At 48.8% G+C, this 19,186-nt stretch overlaps 1 protein-coding gene across 4 annotated transcripts in view; it reads left to right on the forward strand.

The window, feature by feature from the left end:
- OVOL2 (ovo like zinc finger 2) overlaps positions 1-1,527 on the forward strand; it is a 78,389-nt gene extending 76,862 nt beyond the window's left edge. For all 4 annotated transcript variants that reach the window (XM_072799945.1, XM_072799944.1, XM_072799946.1 and 1 more), the window contains one exon: positions 837-1,527. In XM_072799945.1, coding sequence (XP_072656046.1) covers positions 837-1,147 — 311 coding nt within the window. In that variant the 3' untranslated portion in view covers positions 1,148-1,527. The remainder of the gene's footprint in view (positions 1-836) is intronic.
- Positions 1,528-19,186: the final 17,659 nt, after the last annotated feature.

The raw sequence follows: 19,186 nt of genomic DNA on the forward strand, positions 1-19,186 counted from the left end.
AGGATTTCCTTTCTCATGGCAGAATAATATTCCATTGTATAAATACACCACATCTTCTTTATCCATTCATTTGTTGATGGACACTTAGATTATGTGCATGTCTTGGCTGTTGTGAATAATGCTGCGGTGAACACAGGTGTGCAGATGTCTCTTTGAGATCCTGTTTTCCTTTTCTTTGGATATGTATCCTAGTCGTGGGATTTCTGATCATATGGTAGTGCTCTTCCTTTTTTTTTTTTTTTTTAGATTTTATTTATTTACTCATGAGAGACACAGAGAGAGAGAGAGAGGCAGAGACTTAGGCAGAGGGAGAAGCAGGCTCCCTGCGGGGAGCTGGATGCGGGACTCGATCTCGGGACTCCAGGATCACGACCTGAGCCAGACAGACGCTCAACCATTGAGCAACCGAGGCGTCCTTGGTAGTGCTATTCTTAATTTTTTGGGAAACCTCCATACTGATTTCCATAATGGCTGTGCCAGTTTACATTTCCACCACCAGTGTACAAGGGTTCCCTTTCCCCCACATCCTCAAGGACCCTTGCTATCTTTTGTCTTTGATGATAATCATTCTAACAGGTGCGAGGTGATATTTCATGGCAGTTGTGACTCACATTCTCCTGATGATCAACGGTGTTGAGCACCTTGTCATGTACCTGTTGGCTCTTTGCCTGCCTTCTTTGGAAGAGGGTCTGTTTAGTTCCTCTGCCCGGTTTTGAATCAGGCCATTTGGTTTTCTGCTATTGGGTTGTGCATCATGATTTTAAATGGCTTCATGGTTGGGAGGCTCTGGCTTGGTGGTGACCAACTGGTGATGTGTCCGCCCATCAACCTTGCAGGCATTCGCCCCTACAAATGTGACATCTGCAACAAAGCCTTCACCCAGCGCTGCTCCTTGGAGTCGCACCTGAAGAAGATCCACGGGGTGCAGCAGCAGTACGCCTACAAACAACGTCGGGACAAGCTTTATGTCTGTGAGGATTGTGGCTACACGGGGCCCACCCAGGAGGACCTGTACCTGCACGTGAACAGTGCCCACCCGGGCAGCGCCTTTCTCAAAAAGACATCCAAAAAACTAGCGGCTCTTTTGCAAACCAAGCTGATGTCCACACGCCAGGGGAATGCCAACCTGAGCGAGGAGGAGAAGTGAAGAGGAGGAGGAGCTGGGAGAAACTCCAGAGCTGGCACGTTGATAGGAGTTTTGGGTTTGGAATGTCCCCCACCTTATGTGGGTTTCGTTCATTCCCCTGTCCTTCCAGGGCCTGAGCTGGGGGATCTGTTCTAATAAGGGTTGTCAATGATCATAGAGGAGCCAGGCCCCCCGTAACCCACATCCTGTTGAACAGTCACATTAACAAAAGTTTGTGTTGATCATGATTGCTGTGAGATGTTTTCCTTTTTTCTTTCTTTCTTTCTTTCTTTTTTTTTTTTTTTAAAGGATTTTCATATGTGGAGGCAGAGGTGTTCTTAGAGAGACTATCATTTATGGTGCCTTGAAATAAAAGTACTTCTACTTGCAGTGCTACTCAAGTAAGGAAAATGAATTTTATTATTCTGAAAGAGTTTAAAGGAATTATTTTAATAAATGAAATGTTCTCATGGAACTTCCCTTATAAAAACAAAACAGAGCACTGAGGGCTAGCTCCCTGTTTAGGGCTTCTTGTGACATTCGCTTGAGGTTGTTTGGGGTGGATGCTTGTGTATTGGCGGGTGAGTTCAAAGAAGCAACTCTTGAGCCCTGGGTAGCAGAGCAGATGAACAGGTGCCTCAAGGCTGATGAGCAGAGATGCCTGGGGTGGACGGGGAAGGTCACTCACCAACGCTTTCGTCACTTTTTGAGATCCTGGGGTTACTGTGGAGATGCTTCTGGGTTTTTGGGGCTGGGACTTGCTGGCTGTAAGTACTTGTCCCTTTGTTGAGTCTGGCAGTGGTGGAGAAGTGGCAAACGCTGGAGCGTGAGGAATGCTCGCCGGCCTGGTGCACACTGTGCTCTTGTGGGAGGGACAGCAGTCTCCTTTGGGGCATGTGACTGCTGAGTGCTGTGACCTTTGGCCACCTGCATCTCCTCACCTGGGAGGTCTGGCCCCAGAGGCCCAGGAGGTTAACGATAAAGCAGACCTGAGCCCAAGATAGGGTAAAAGAGAGGCAGCAGCCTATGGGGATGAGAGGTGGTTTCCAGGGTCCTTCTGTGATTGGGGGGTGGGGATAGCAGGAAGGACCCAAACCGTCAGGGGGAATCATGGTGGCTGAGAGAGAGATTTTCCTCAGTCCCAGGTGCTGCCCAAACTGAGTGCTCATCTGCCCCACCCTGTGGCCCTTTGGCTGCTTTCCTCTGGTGCCCTGGGTCTGAGTTCCCCAGCCTCCTCTTCACCCTAGAAGTGGAAGGAAATCTTGCGTTAGGACCAGGCTGCTTCTTGGTCTGGGGGACATGTGGGTGATGGGGCCATTTCCAATTTCCTCCCTCCTCCTCCTCTGTTCCTTTCCTTCTTCTGCTTGCTTCCACCTCTCTCCTGGTTTCTCATTGCCCCCTCCTTTCCCACACCGTGGGCCAGGCATTCTGCCAAGACCTGGACAATTTCAGTGGCATGTCCTATAACTTGAGTTAGCATTTCTCTTGCAGGTCAGCTTTTTCTTTCTGAAGGAGGAAATAAACCCTTCTGTTGAGCACCTATGATGTTGGGCACCCAGCTGGGCACTGCCGTCTGCATAGTGTTCTCTGGAACAATTCTCAGAGCACACCTGGGGGGGTCAGCATCCCAGTGCCCAGGAGCAGATGAGGCAGCCGCTGGGGCCATCCATTGGTGGCCAGAAGAGAGGGCCAGCTAAATCTGGCCAAAATCCCTTTTTCCCTCTCCTCCTCCTTAAGAAAGGAAAGAAAACTCCCCAGGTTCAATTTGGACTACACAAGAGGCAGACATGAGACTAGGGCAGGCTTTGGGATCCTCAGTCCTCATCCTCAGAAAACCTCAGGGTTTTTCTGAATGGCAGTGCTCAGTGGCACAGAGCCATCCTGAAGGGTCGACGTGGTCCTGCTCTGCCTCGAGTAAAGGTCCAGGTGCTTGGGCCAAGGCCACAGCACCCTGTGGTCTACATGGCCACGTTCAAGAATCTGCAGTGGCTGAGGATGGACTTGGGACCCATAGCAGCAGAGTGGGATGGCATGGTGGCTACTTGGTGAAGCCTCCTGGGACAGCTGGCATGGAGGGCTTGGCCCTGGCAGCAGCGGGCCAATTGCTGACATCACGTTGTGTCTCCTAGCACTTGATACAGAGGAGAGAGTCTAGAAAGCATTTGATTTGCTTTCCTCAGTTATCTGGGTAATTGTGACAACAAAAATGAGTATTCCTATAAGGGAATTATCTAAACGACTAGCAGCTGGCCCGTAGCCTGTTTTGCACAGAGAGTTATGAACTAACGGACATGGTGTTCTCTTTAGGGATAGAGTTTTATTTATTTATTTTTGAGACTTTTTTTTTTTTTTTTTAAAGTAAGCTCTATGCCCAAAATGGGGCTTGAACTCATGACCCTGGGATCAAGAGGCTTATGCTCCACTGATTGAGCCAGCCAGGCACCCTGGAGCAGATTTTTATTAAATAGAATTCTTGGTTGCGAATGTATTGGCTGACAAATCTAGGGTTGTCCAGCTTCACGGATAGCTGGATCTAGGTGCCTAAATAATGTTCTCACTCATCTTTCTCTCTGTCTTATATATCTAGTTTTCCCACAGGTGACTTCTTCCCCAGGCAGGCTCAAGTGCAGGTTCATTGCTCTGGACTTCTGTCCTATTGGACAGCAGCAGAAGGGTTTGTCTTTCAGCTAAAGATCTTGGCTGATGCTTCTTGTCTCTGATTGGCCTGATTTGGCTCTTGGGTCCTCCCCTAAGCCTTTCACTATGGTCTGGGAGACAGGGGCTTTGTGGGCCTAGGCCTGAGCCATATGTTCCTGCCTCCCCTGAAGCCGGGGTGGCATGAGCAGGTCAGCTATATCTGGGAGGGGAGTAGGAAAGTGGTTCCTGAGCAGAAAAGCCATGCCGTGACCAGAGAGGAAATGGATGTTGGGCAGGTTTCCTAACTAGCACAAGCCACAGCTACCGTAACAAAGATTCCCCACCAATTCTGTGGCTTAAAGAAGAGAGAAGATTGTTTCTCACCTAGCAGTTCTGGATTGGCGGTGGCTCTCCTCATGCCATCACTCAGAGACCTGGACTTCTTTCCTTCATTGCTCTACCATGCCCCAGGGTGCTTTTAACATATGCATGGTTGAAACTGGATCTCTGTGTAGATCCGCTGGTAGAAGCGTTTTGGTTTGGATTTCTCCACAGATTCTGAGGCAAGGTTTCAAGTTCAAGGCAGCTGCTTAGGAGGCAATCCCAGGACGTATCTGTAGTGAGAGTAGGGAAGCATGATGAGAAAGAGCAGATAGCTGATAAGGGGAATATAATCAAGGAAGTTACTACTGTGGCAACTGGAGCTTGACCGTACTGGGGATTTCTGGGAAACAGTTAGACATGCCTTGGCGTTACCCCACTTGAGAGCATAGGAAACCATCTGTCCACTACCTTCCCGTCCTTTGGGATTTAGTTGAGGGAGCTTCCGGGCCCTTCCAACTTGCCCTGGTCAAGCATGCTTCACATGACTGGAAAAGCTCTGCTGAGTCACGGGGATTGGCTGTAAGTAGTCTCCAGCGCATAGAGCTGAATGCTGAGACCTGAGTAGGGTGTATGGGATGTGGCAAGGGTCTGGTGTAGGTGTGAAAGGGTCACACCCACTATCCGAGGCTGCTGGCCCAGACACGGCATTTAGCCCTTCCATTCCCATTCCACGGTGAGGATTTTGCTGTATTACCTAAGCGGGAGGGGGGGGGGGGGGATGCAGCCTTCTCAGAGATTACGCTCTTGTGTGCCAGGACCAGGGAATCAATTGGGGTGGACATCTCGAAGTCTGCGACGGCAGGCAAAGCCAGCTGACATCCACCCTAGCCTCCTCCCAATCCTGTTTGCCTTTCCTGCTCTCAGCCAGTGGTCAGGAAATCCAGCTAATATGTCTGGAATCATGATTTAGCCAGAACGAGTTCTCAGGCTGGGGGGTCTCAGGACCTTAGGTCCATGGGTGGTGGGGATAAAAATACAGTCAACATTTTATATCCCTTCTTAGAAACTGTGTATTAACTTGTATGAAGTCCTGCCAGCAGTATCTTTGCTTTTGATTGGTATTAGGCCAGCACAGTGTGGAAAATTATGCATGTGCTGGTCAGAAGTGCTGACTGATGGTGCATTTTGGAGGAAGGGATCTGTTATCAGTTAATGTGGTTTATTTGGTTGATGTCTTAGGTTGGGTTTCTAGGAGCAGAGCCTGAGACAGGGATTCTGCGTTGAGTGATTTCTTGGGGGAGGTTCTCAGGAGAAGCCAGTAGGGACGAAATGGAAACCAGTTACAACAGGAAGAAACCAGGCAAAGATGTGGGCTCAGCTGGAGTCTGGCCTCAGCCTGATCTCATGGGGACTTGGAGGGTAAATGGCACCATAGACGCTGGTCCTTCTTGAGGCTGGGAGACCAGTCCTTGCCTTTGGGTAATCCCTGGTGGGGAGGGGGTAAAGGACATGACCACTGGGCTATTTAGCTGCCAGTGCTCTAACCAACTGGGGGCTTAATCACAGGAATGGATTTTTAGGGGTGAAAAAGCTTGAAGTCTGTAGGCTCTGGCTGTTTCTCCATGGATTATTTATTTATTTATTTATTTATTTAAGTAATCTTTGCAACCAACATGGGGCTTGAACTCAATCCCAAGATCAAGTCGCACACTTGTCCTACTGAGCCAGCCAGGTGCCCCTTGTGTGACTTTCTTGAATTTCTTTACTCGTATATGAGCAAACAGGAATATGAGTATTGTTGTTCTCTTGTTTTTTTTTTTTAATTAGCAGATAGCATTATGCATACTGTTTGGAACCTTGCATTTTCCTTTTTTATGATGCATCTGTTGGCTCTTTCTATAATAGGACAACAAAGCTCTCATTCTTCTTTATAGCTCTCTGGTGTTGTGTTGTATGCACACATGTATCATCATGTAGGCTATCAATCTTCTACTGATGGACGTTTATGCTGTTTCTGTGTTTGCCTACTATGAAGAATGCTAGATGAGTGATTTCATATATATGTCATTTCACATATGCGCAAACTGATCTGGGATAAATTCCCAGAAATGTCATTGCTAGGCCACAGGGCATACCCACCGTCCCACCAGCAACACGTGAGACCAGCCCTCTCCTCACTACCCTGCCAGCATCGTTTGCCATGATTTGGATTTTGGGCCAATGTGTTAGGTGAGAAATAATTTCTCAGGGTAGTTTTACTTCATATTTCTCTCATTATATGTGAGAGAAAGGATGTTGAGTATTTTTCCCTACGATTAAGGGTCATCTGTCGTTCCCTTTCCTGTGAACTGCCTCGAACGGCCATGTTTCTACTGATTTATTGGCCTCCTTTTCTGTCCAACTTCTAGGAGTCTGTTTGTTTGTTTAAATACATCAGGAAGTTTAGCTCTTTGTGATGGAAGCTACTGGCTTTCCTCCCAGATTGTCATTTATCTTTCGATTTTGCTCATGCTGCTTTTCCTCGGCCAAACAGAAGTTTTGTGGTTTTTATGTACTTTGAATTGATCCATCTTTTTCCTTTATGGCTGTGAGAGAGTCGTCGTTAGAAAGGCCTTCCCACTCCAAGGTTATATCGGAATTTCGTCGTGCCTTTTTTTCTAGGATTTTAATGGTTTCGTTTTATCACGTATAAATCTTTGATCCGTTTGGACTGTTTCCTGGCGTATAGTGGGAGGTATAGATCCAACTTTATCATTTTCCAGATGGCTGACAAGAGATATTTTTTAACAGGGAGCTGGTCCAAAACACACCAGAGAACGCTTTCTTCAGGAAAAGGTCGCGTGCTTCAGCAGAAGGTGTTGCAATTATAGTACGGAGCAGTTTTCTTTAATTAGCAAAGATTCATTTGTTCAACAAGTATTTACCGAGGGCCCACTGTGTGCCAGGTACTTTTATAGATACTGAGGTGAGGGGAAAATAGACACAAGTACCTGCCCTCCAGGAGTTCCCATTCTCTTCCGGGGAGACATGAGAAATCAGCAAGCAAATATATAGAGCGATAGCTAATAGAGAGAAAAATCAAGTTTGATGTTTCGGTTACTAGGACTGTGTAACAAATAGTGTGAAGACTTAGGAGTTCTGTGGGTCACGGATTTGGATTGGAGGCATAGAACAGGGCAAGGGTGTAGCTTTTCTCTGCTCTATGATGTCCAGGACCTGAGCTGGAAGACTTGAGGCCTGGGGCCTGTGAACCATCTAAAGGCTTGTTCGCTCATGCAGCTGGTGGTTAATGGTGGCTGTTGTCTGGGGCCTTGATTCGTCCCCTTCTGGGCTCTCTGTGTGCACTAGTTTGGGCTTCCTCTGGCGTCGTGGGTTCCCGGGGAGAAGGTCCCAAGAGACAGAGTCAGGAGGAGGATGAGCACCTGTGAGGAGCCCACCTCTGGAGGCTTGTAGTGTCACATTTTATCTGTTTAGAAGGGAGTTCCTAAGGCTGGTTCATATCAAAGGGGAGGGGAATAAGACTCCCTTTTGATGAGAGAAGTGGTTCTAGAAGAGTTTGTAGGACCATACAAATTTCTATGGCCATTTTTAGAAAATGCAGTGTGTTGCATCAGGCAAGGAGAGCTGGGTTAGGGATGCATAAGTGATGTTGGTGGAGATTATTGACATTTTATATAGAGAGTGAGTACGCGTGGCTGGAAGAAGTGAGGGAGCATGCCTAGTGGTTACCTGGTGGAGGCGTTCCAGGCAGAAGGAACAGCAAAGGCAAAGCTATTGTATAAGGACCTAGGCTTTTCCTCTGAATGAACTGGGAAACCATTGAGACTTTTGAGCAGAGGAGTAACGTGATCTCACTCATGTTTTAATGGGCTTGCTGCGGTTGCTGAGAGAACAGATTTGGAGGTGGGAGGCATGGGTGGAAGTGGGGAGACCAGTTAGGAGGCCATTGTAAAAATCAAGGCAGGACAGGATGAATGCCTGGACCAAGGGCAATAAAGTAGGAGGTGGGACAATGGCCGGATGCTAGATACATACTTAAAAATAGAGCCAGCTGGGTTTGCTGATGAATTGGATGTGGGTTAATGGACAGACTACACATCCTGGTTTGTCTCGGACAGTGCTAGTTTATATAATGAATGACCTGGCACTCTAGTTAGGAAAAGAGAGAAGAGTCAAGAATGGCTTTAAAGTGTATGGCCTAGGGCCTGGGTGGCTCAGTTGGGCATCTGCCTTTGGCTCAGGTCCTGGTCCCAGGGTCCTGGGATTGAGTCCCACATAGGGCTCCCCTCAGGGAGCCTGTGTCTCCCTCTGCCTATGTCTCTGCTTCTCTCTCTGTGTCTCTCATGAATAAATAAATCCTAAAAAAAAAAAAAAAAAAGTTTTTGGCCTGAGCAACTGGAAGCATCATGGTGCCATTTACTGAGACGGAGTGACCACAAATTGCTGGTCAGAGAGGGGTGGCATCAGGAGGAATCAGAGATGTCCAAGTGTCCTGTGAGCACAAGGACTAGGTGAGTAGGTGGTGGGGTGTCTGAGGTAGAGATGCAATGTGAGTGTTACTGGACTAGAGGAAGATGAATAAAGATGAATCCAGGAGGCTGCCATGGTCGTCCTCTGGCCATGAGAAGAACCCTGGGCACGGCAGTGCAGAAGTTGGGGTGTGAAGAACTCACATGGAGAATAAGAAGGGGCTGCCTAGGAAAGGGGGGATGCGGTGAGAGGCAGTAGGGGTGCTATGAATGAACATCTTGCTCAGGTGTACCCCCTCATCTTGAACAAAAGACTGAGCACAAGCTGATCCTCTGAAAATGACTTAGTCGTCATTATGCATGTGGCCTGTTGTCATACCATGTGTAGACTCGGCTCCTGCAGCCCGCAGGCCTGCGGTGGGACTGCTTGGCTCCGAACCTTGTGTGTGCATTTGCATTTTCCTGCTTCCCCTTGTTGGCAGGTGTCCCTTTCCTTCTTGTCCTGTCATAGGCCCTCCCTCTTTAATCCAGATCTTGCCAGGCCACAATTGCTCGATAACTGGCTTATCATTCAGCGCACCAGAATCATAAAATGAGGGGCTGTCCTGTGACCTTTGGTCACCAGTGAGGCTGCTTTGAAGGCTTTCTTCCTTTCTTCTTCATTTTCCCTGGATAATTGCTTACTGGAAGGTAACTTCTAGATAAGTGCAGTTGAACTATAAAAGTTGGTGCCAAATTAATTCAGTAGTCCAGTACTTACCAGGCACACGGTCCCCTCAGGACCCATGCACCAGAGCCAGCTGATTATCGTTCATACAGCAAATATTGGCAGCAGGCCTGCAGGTAGAACAGATAAAAATCCCAGCCTGTGTTGAGTGTGCACGCTAGAGGGAAAGGCTAGATCACAGTAGACAATAGCTAAGATAAATGAGTAAACGTCAAGTATGCAGTTGGTGCTCAGTGCTGGGGAGGAATCAGCAGGCAGAGAAGGTGCCGGGAGGGGAGGGAGGTCGCAGTTTAAATAGGGTGACCCGGGGTACCTGGTGGCTCAGTCGGTTCAGCATCTGCCTTCCGTTCAGGCCATGATCTTGAGGTCCTGGGATCGAGCCCCATGTCGGGCTCCCTGCTCAGCGGTCTGCCTCTCCCTCTCCATCTGCCTCTCCCCTCACTCATGCTCTCTCTCACTCTCTCTCTCAAATAAATACATAAAATCTTTAAATACATACATACATACATACATACATAAATAAGGTGATCCTAGGAGGCCAGGGTGAGAAGCTGAGGGGGAGTCGTGACCCAGGGATCAGGTGACACTGCACCACAGCCGGCCCGTGCTTCCAGGCAGATTGCTCCCGGGTCCCTCCGCTTGGCCTGTGCTGCCGAGGTGGTCCAGCCTCCAGCTGCCTCTTGGCCCCGTGGTGCCCCGCCCGGCTCCCCCATGGTGGACTCTGCTCTTGTCACACAGCCCAGGCACACTCCTGTCTCCGGGCACTGGTACGCCCTCGGGTCGCTGCATGTCTCGCTCGTTGACTTATTGTGGTGTCTGCTCAAATGGCAGGTGGTCAGTGAGGCCTTCCGGGTGACTGGCCCCCAGGGATCCATGCCTCCCTGCGCCCAGTGCCCTGTGCAGCCCCCTGCGCGCGTGCATGCACAACACACACACACACACACACACACACGAATCCCTGCCGCTGGCCCTGTGACCCACTTGAACCAACACAGTGTGTCAGAGGTGAGGCTGCGCCAGCTCTGGGCCAGAGCCGTGAGATGGCCTGGCAGCTTCTTTTGAATCTGGGGAGCCTTGGGCTGCCGTGGAGGAAGTCTGGTCACCCTGCTGGAAAGGCCGAAGGGAAGGGCTGTCCGGATAGGCCACCTGGGCAGGGGCAGACCCCGAGGTGACCAAGGAGAGGGGCCCAGCCGTGCTGTCATTCCCCGTCAGGGCGTCGAATACGTGAGTGGGTCCCCTCAGATGCTCTGACTCAGTGAGGCCTCGGAGGACGAGAGCCCCAGTGCAAATCTATGGGGAGTGGAGGAGCCCCCCAGCTGGGCCCACTCAGTCCACGGAATTCTGGGAGATGATAAAAAAAATAGTTGTTTCAAGCACTTAGCTCTGAGGCGGTTTGTCACGCAGGGTAGTTGCCGGCAACACTCCGTGACCATCCGACTCCAGCTGTGGCCTCTGTCCCGTTCGCCCTGTTTTCCCTTCACCCCACTTCACATTTCCTGACGTTGCTACGTGCGTTTGTTGACTGCATCTCTCCCGCCCAACTATGCTCTCTGCAAGGTGGGGAAGCTCGGCTTTGCTCCCTGCTTTTTTATTCCCGGAGCTCGGGACCGGGTCTAGCTGGTGAGACGCAGCCCCATGAACGAATAACCGGGAACGGATGACAGTGAATGAATGTGTTGAATGAACGTAAGAAGTCTCCGCCCTTCCGAGGTCAGGATGGCCTTGCCTTCAGAAGGGCCCTCTTGCCCTGAGAGAGAACGTCCGACGCCCGGCACGTAGGGGCACAAGGGCACGCCCGGTTCTGGGAGACGTATCTGGCGGCGGCCCCTGGGCGTGCGATCTACACATCTTTACCGAATGAACTTTTTCTCCGTGGAACTCTGAAAGACTAACATGAACGTCTGAAAAATAAGCAGCAACTTTAAACAAATCCAGTTCTGTGTTTGGGGAACCCCCCCAGCCCCTCCCTTGCTGTACCCGTGGCCCCCAAGAGGGGGCAAGAAGCAGGAGCTGACCCAAAGCCGGGCTTAGGAAGGAGCAAAGAGCACCCGGGGGCCACGTGGAGGACCCAGTGACCTGCCCCTGCTCCTCGTGGTTCTCAGGGCCCGCCCTGTACCCCAACCCCATAACAGCCCCCCAGGAGAGGCCTCTGAGCTCCAGGAGTCCCGCCTGCTGGGCGAAGGGGCAGACTTGCGCCGTCCCCACGGTCCGTGCAGTTGCTATTTCGGTTCTCTCTCCTCTGTTCCGTCGGCCTGACATTTTCTCAACTGATTCCAAGCACAGTGCACCATTTTAGCTGACGTGGGTGAGCGTTTCGTGGGGACAGCAGATGGATGGGATGACAAATAGCAGGATGGTGGGGACAGCTGAGAAGTGCTTTTTCCTGTGCCAGAGCTGTTGGCTGTGCGCGTGCTCCGGCGTAGTCTAGACGCTGCGGAAGCAGCCGCATGTGCTTGGGGACATTGGGCAAGCTGGCTTCCATTTCTTCCTTTGCTGCTACATCCTCTACATTCCATCAACCAACTCACCAACTGTCCCAGAAGCAGACCCCGAGACAAGTGGCAAGGAGGGGAAACAGGAGGGAAGCAAGGCAACATGGGCCGGGATGTGGGGGGGGTGCGGGCGGACGTGTCGGCGGGCAAGTGACCACTGGGGGCGGCTGTGCACAGCACGCACAGGGCTGTCCCATCCAAATGTGTTCATCCACCAACTCCTGTTTCTCCTGTTGGCCAAGGGTGGCCTGGAGGACCTTAGTTCATGGCACTTTGGCCTCCCCTGCAGCCAGACCAAACCTGCAGGCAGTTGTCACGTTCTCAGAAGAAGGCTGCTAGGACCATGCACCATAGCCTGGGCAGCTTGTAAACCGCGGAGCTGTATCTCTCACAGTCCTGGGGCCTGGAAGGCTGAAAGACGGAGCCACCATGGTCAGGTTCTAGGGAGCACCCACCTCCAGGCTACAGATTTCTGTTGACTTCTGGTATTCTGATGGAAAGAGGGCAAGCTAGCTGTCTGGCTTCTTTCTAGAAGCGCACTGATAGGGGACACCTGGGTGGTTCAGCAGTTGAGCATCTGCCTTCGGCTCAGGGCATGATCCTGGAGTCTCCGGATCGAGTTCCACATCGGGCTCCCTGCACGGAGCCTGCTTCTCCCTCTTCCTATGTCTCTGCCTCTGTGTGTGTGTGTGTGTCTCATGAATAAATAAATAAAATCTTTAAAAAGTTTTTAAAGTAGAAGAGCACTGATAATTCCACTCACGGGGCTCCACCCTCACGACCTAATCACCTCCCAAAGGCCCCATGTCCAAATCCCATCACGTCGGGATTTCTACATATGAATCTGGGGGGACAGAAACCCTCAGCGCCTTGCACCATCATTTGGAACAGTGAGTGCCAAGGGCCTACTGTCGCCTGTCCTGGTCAGGTGCTACGCATATTAAGCTGGACCCTGGCTCGTGGTCTAGTGGGGGAGATGGATATACAGTGGATCTGGTGACTGACGCAGACGCCTGGGTCAAATGCTGTGGGGGGCAGATCACCACTGAGGGTCCCGGAACCTCTGCAGAGCAGGGAACGTGGGTGGCATCTTGAGAGCCGGATATGAATTTGGGGTTACACACGGTTAGTACTGCACTCAGGTGGTGGCTGCCTTCTGTGATGTCGGACACCTGGAGTTCCTAACCAGTAAACTGTTCCTGGACATTCAGCACAGAAGGCTACCAAGGCCTACTTGGTCACCACCATGTCCTCTGGTAACATCCAAGATGCCAGGCTACAAGGGACAGCTGGCTGATGGCCCCGGTGATGAATCAGAGGGTTCCAGAGTTGAGAGGTGGCTGGGGAGGCCCCTGCCCTCTCCCACCACCCCTGCTCTACAACTGGCTGGCTCCTTGATTTTGAGACCATGTCGGAGGGGAATGTGCCAACACGTGGTAATCTGCCCTGTTGGTGGCTGATAACCTCTCCCTTCCTCTACAACCCTCCTCTTCGTGCCCACGTCATGCCTCGCCTCAGGGAATAGGCTTATCATCTGCTGTATTTATATGGTACTTTGTAGACTGAGAAGCACCATGACACAGAGGCTCATGATTGAGCCTCACAGCAGCGCTATGAGGCAGGTATGATGTTCCTACTGCGTTTTTCAGTTGAGGAAACCAAGGTTCCCCAAATGCCCATAGGTTATATGGGTGGGAAGTGGCAGGTCCATGAAGCACACCTGGGTCTTTGCCCCAGATCCCTTTTGTCTCCCTCCTCTTGCTATGCCTCAGAGGCCTATGGGCCTTCATGAGGGTGGGAAACAATTCTCTCCTCTTGTTTCTGGTCTGCCCTTGTGTTTCCTAAATGACTTCAGACCATTCCTGTACTGCACATTCTAAGTGCTGCTCTGGAGATAACACAGGGGCACACAGTGAGAGTCTTCCATCCTGCTGGTTATATGGAGAAGAAAACCTCTGTAGGTTTTCTTTGGCACCTATTTCTTGAATCCCCTCCCTTTTTTTTTTTTTTTTTTTTTTTGAGAGTTTGTGGGCAGAGGGAGAGGGAGAGGGAGAATCGAAAGCAGACTCCACTAAGCGTAGACCTTGATGAGGGGCTTGATCTCACAAGCCTGAGATCATGACCTAAGCTGAAATCAGAGCACTGCTATGTTTTTACTGTATATTATGGTTGCCTTCTATTTATGATAAGCCATGGCCTATTTTATTGTGGTAGTGAGATAAAGTTTGCTTTTGAAATAAAATTCTTTAAATAAAGAGTAAACGTCTTTAAAGAAAAATATTGTGTAAATAAGCCACACCCCTTTGCAATGTGACTTTTTTGGCTTCTCTCACCTAGAGGCTATAAATGGAATTAAGGGTCCCCCTCCATCCATCTTGTTTTGGTCACATGACTTGCTTTGGACCTTGGGGCTGCAGTGAACATGACCCAGACAAGTTTGAAAAGCACAGTGCTCTGGGGCTTGTTCTGCTGCTGCTCCCGGGAACCCTTCCACCACTGCCTTCTGAGCCAGCCAGGCTAGCCTGTGGAGGACAGGAGACTCGGGGCCAGGCATCTCCATGGCTCCAGCTGGTGCTGAGCTAACTGTGGGCCATCCTAGATCATCTTGCCCCAGCTGAGTCCCCCCCACATACCAGAAGTGCAGAGCCTGTCCTTGGACTCATGAGAAGTAAGTTTTAAGCCACTAATGTGGGGGTGATTTGTAACACAGCAAAACTAGCTGGTCGCGTAAGCAAGGGGAAGAGCTAGGATTTTGCCTGGTTTGTTCTCTCAGTTGTCTTTCCCATTCCAGCAGGTAACACCCACCTGCTCAAGCCCCGAACCAAGGAGTTACCTCTGTACCTACCTTTTCCTCATCCTACTCATCAAACAGCCAGGCAGGGCTCCCTCTTAGCCACATCTCAGACCTGGCTCTTGACCAGCATCTCCTGCCACCTCTCTTGCCCAAGCCACCCTCAGCTCTCATCCGAACCAGGAGTTGGCCAATTTTTTCTGAACAAGTTCAGATAGCAAATATTTTAGGCTTTGCGGGTCCTACAGCCTTTGTTGCAATCACTTAACTCTGCAGCCGCAGACAATATGTAAACAAGTGGGTGACGCCGTGCTCTAATCACACTTTAGATACTGAAATTAGAATTTTTATAATTTTCTTGTGTCACTGGATAGTCTACTTTTAACTTTTTTCAACCGTTTCAACACGTGAAAATAAGTGTTAGCTCAGATTGTACAGAAACAGGCAGCAGGCTGGATTCAAGGTCTGCCTGCTTCTGAGACTCGTGCCTTCTACACTACACCATCTCCTTTCCTGTTGGTAAGACATGAGGGAGGACTGGGGTTCAGGCCCAAGCACTTAGAAAACTAAGATCTGGCTGAACAAAGGGACGAAGGGAAGTTATTTTAGGCAAAGGCACATGAATAATAGCTTAGAAATGGGCATGAGCCTGGTGCTGAGGGACAGTCAGATCAGCCTGAGTGGGCTTCTTATTTATTTATTTAAAGATTTTATTTATTTATTCATGAGACACACACAGAGAGAGAGAGAGAGAGCGGCAGAGGGAGAAGCGGGCTCTGTGGCTCTGTGCAGGGAGCCCAACGTGGGACTCAATCCTGGGCCTCCAGGATCACGCCCTGGGCTGAAGGTGGCGCTAAACCACTGAGCCACCCAGGCTGCCCTCTTTTCTTTTTTTAAGATTTTATTTTATTTGAGACAGAAAGAGTATGTGCACACAAGTTGCGGGGTAGGGCCAGGGGGAGAAGCAGGCTCCCCCCTGAGCAGGGAGCTCAACATGGGTCTCATCCCAGGACTCTGGGATCATGACATGAGCCAAAGGCAGACATTTAACCAACTAAGCCACCCAGGCACTCCTGAGTCCGTGTTCTAATCACAGCTGACCTTTGCTTGTTTTTACTGAGACTTTTCTTTAATTTTTAATATCCCATTAGTTTAGTAACAGTACTTAATTAAACACATGATGTATAAGCTTTCCAATAATATTGCTTTATTTATACCTCTTTCTCTTTCATGGAACAGTTTTGTACAGATCTTTAAAAATATACCTACGTCTTTGATGATTAACATCTAACACTATCATGTACTTTTAAATCTTTGTAGACTATGATTTTAAGTCTTCACAGCAGACAGTCCAAGCCCCTGATTTGGAAGGACATTCACTGGGACTCTGCTCAGACCTCTTTGGAGGTTTGAGGGAACGTGGCTGATGCAGGCACTTGACCACCTCTCCACTTTTGGGGAAAGCCCGCCCTGCTGGGAGCCGCAGTCTCCTGCCAGTTTGTAAATAGCCCCGTTCCTAATTTATCTCACTCCTCTTTTCTGAGCCAGTGACCCAGATTCATCCCACTGGGAAGCCACACACAGGAGGCTGTACAGACAGGTCTCCATGTTGCCACGCTGGAGAAAATCACGAGCTGCTTAAAAAGGGGGAAGATAATAGAAAAACCTCTACACAGGGGACTTATGGGCAACCAAACCTGAGGTAGTGACTCGAATGCCAGATTATGCCAAGATACATGTGGGTCCACCGGGTTTGGCTTGTGCCATGTAAGTGCAGTCTACTTTTCCTACCGCTAGATGGCAATCCCGTTTTAAAGCACATTTTATTCAAGCAATAAAGCTGTAACTGTTTTCACCCATCATGTTGATGGAAAAAAAGTCTTAAAACTCTTGTGTCAGTGAATATGTGGGAAAGCAGGGAATTTCAGAAAGCATTGGTGGAAGCCTTAGTTGATAGCACCATTTTGGAGGAATTTTGCAGTAACATTTACGCTGTGCACAGTGTGACCCAGCCCCGACAGGTCTGGATTTGATCATCTGAGAATGATGATGGTGGCTAACGTTTATTTTGTTCCAACTATGTGCCAGGACCTGCTCTAAGTGCTTGCCTCATCTAATCCTCCCAGCTCTCAGCAGGTACAATTATTTCCCTCCCAATTTTCACACAAAGGTCAGGCACCTTGACCAAGGTTACAGAGCTCTTCAGTGAAGGAGCCCCAGTACTCACCCTGCTTCCACTATATTGCACATGCCTCGTGTACACCTGGACACCCCCCCTCCACACACACACAGGAGGGTGCTCCCTGCAGCAGTGTCTGTAGTTGCAAAACAGTGTTAGCCTAACTGTATTAGTGAGACAGAAAAACCTGAGGGAATACTGCAGAGCAGTTTAAAGCCATGCACTAGATCTAGAAGTAGTCAACCGGCAGAAACAAATGTTGAGATAAAGTAAAGCAAGCAAAAATAAAAAAGGAAGCAAACTGTATATTATTCATGGAGACCAGCAAAAGTAAAACTATAATTCCAGTGTATCCTTTTATAAAACTATAAAAGGATACACTGGAAAGATACATACCAAATTTATGATGGTGTCTCGGGTGAGGGAAATGGGACACAGCAAACAACAGACAAGGGCTTGTATCTGTATTATTGTCATATACCTGTCTCTTTGGCAAAAAGGTAAAAGCTCCAACCCTAGTCTAATACAGAATATCATTTTATGATTGGATCCTCATAAGTGCATTCCTCAAACCTGGCAACTCTTATTGTCAAGCAACCATCAAATGTTTTACTCCATCAGGGGCATCTCCCCAAAGCACTTTTCTCAAGCTCCTGCTGTCAATCACTCGAGGTTCCCTACATCAAACTTCCTACTGCAGGCAAACCAGTAGGCCTCTGAGGCTGGAAAGAAGGTAGGGGGAGAGAGACAGGGAGACTCAGTTCTGCCTTGTGCTTAGTGGTTGATTTAAGACAGTGGTTCTCCTTAGGACACCAGCTCCAAACAATGAAGTGTTTCTTTTCAGGTAAAGTTCCGACTATTCCCTTGCTTCACTTTTTTTTGTGTGTTGTGCAGGAGGGGAAGGCAGGTTATAATCAAATGTGTAATTGTTCAGGTGGAAAGACACTGTGATTCAAACAAATTACCCCTCTCCAATTCCATTTAAAGCCAGTAGGCAAATTGGTTACCTAGAAGCACAATGACATAACCAACTCTCTTCCTGTATTTACTAGAGTCAACACATATGAAACCAGAGGTCATACGCTGACAAGTTTCCCTAGAACTATAATAGGTTTATAGAGGCTAATGCTCTTAGATTAAAAGGAGATAATGGCTCTGAGCAAGAGGCCAGGTCTGGGGGTGAGGATGGGAGGGCGGAAGGTGTTAAGTTTTTCGAAAATTGGTTTTAGTGCTGGCTGGCATGGAGCTTTTGTCAGCTGCTGAATGCACTAAGAATGTGGAACTGCAGAGGAAAAGCGTATGTGGATAGCTTTGAACCTAATGGATTGTCTCAAAGCCCAAAATGGTAATACTATGTCCTATACTATGAGGGAGCCTCCTCCACAAAAGCAATTTCTACCTCCTTTTAAAAAATTTTTGGAGGCATCTGGGTGGCTCAGTTAAGCATCTGACTTTGGCTCAGGTCATGATCTTCGATTCCTAGGTTCGAACTCCATGTTAGGCTCCATGCTCAGTGGGGAGTCGGCTTCTCCCTCCCCCTCTGGCCTCCTCCCTCTTGTGCTCTCAAATAAAATTTTAAAAAATTATTTTAGAGAATCCCTCATCATAAATCTTGTTTCATTTCACTGGAGTTTAATATGCCATATCACTTAGGGGGAAAAAGTACCCACAATTTAGTAACATACATGGTAATTCTTGAAAAGTTGTCTCACTTAGAAACTCAGATTTGGCTTTCTCCTCCTATGCCTTTCTAGGGAAAATAACTTTTCATTGACATTTCCCTCTTAAAAGGATTGAGATTTCTCTAATTGGTGAGATCCAAGGAATGTCAAGATTATAGTGAGAAACTGGTGTGTTTCTGTCTCTGAGAAGCCTGCCCAGGGATTAACTCTGGTTGTTCTCATACAACCCTGTCTTCCTGGTCAGACTCTGAGGGTCTTACATGGAACTCCTCATGCCATTAGCTTGGAAGAGTAGGTACAAAGTGACAGGTCCAAGGTGCATTTATATGAACCCTAGAAAACTGTATTAAAACGCAGTCTTGCGGAGCCTACTCTCCTAAATTCTGGAGGGAGACTTATTAAAAGCAGTATGGAAAAATCTGCTGTTACAACTTTTAATGATCTCACTTGATTTCTGGCTTTGGAAATTACAGGCTACATGAGTACCTGCTGCTTGAAGTGAATGCAGAGGTGTACAGTCAGTAAAAGGTCCCCCATAATCCTCTCTCCCATCTGAACCTTAACTTTTCTTGCCAGGTGACCCTGGTGGAGGATGCCTTCTTCTTGTATGTGCTTATGTAGAACACACACCAATGCTCCTGGGCCAGTGGCAAAACTGAATTCTCAACTTCTAAATACAAAATGTAAACAATTTCCAGGTTTATGGGATCACTCTATATGTAACAAATCCAAATACAAAGAAACAGAACCAAAGCCTCA

This window comes from Canis lupus, chromosome 26, assembly GCF_048164855.1.
Source record: "Canis lupus baileyi chromosome 26, mCanLup2.hap1, whole genome shotgun sequence".
NCBI lineage: Eukaryota > Metazoa > Chordata > Mammalia > Carnivora > Canidae > Canis > Canis lupus.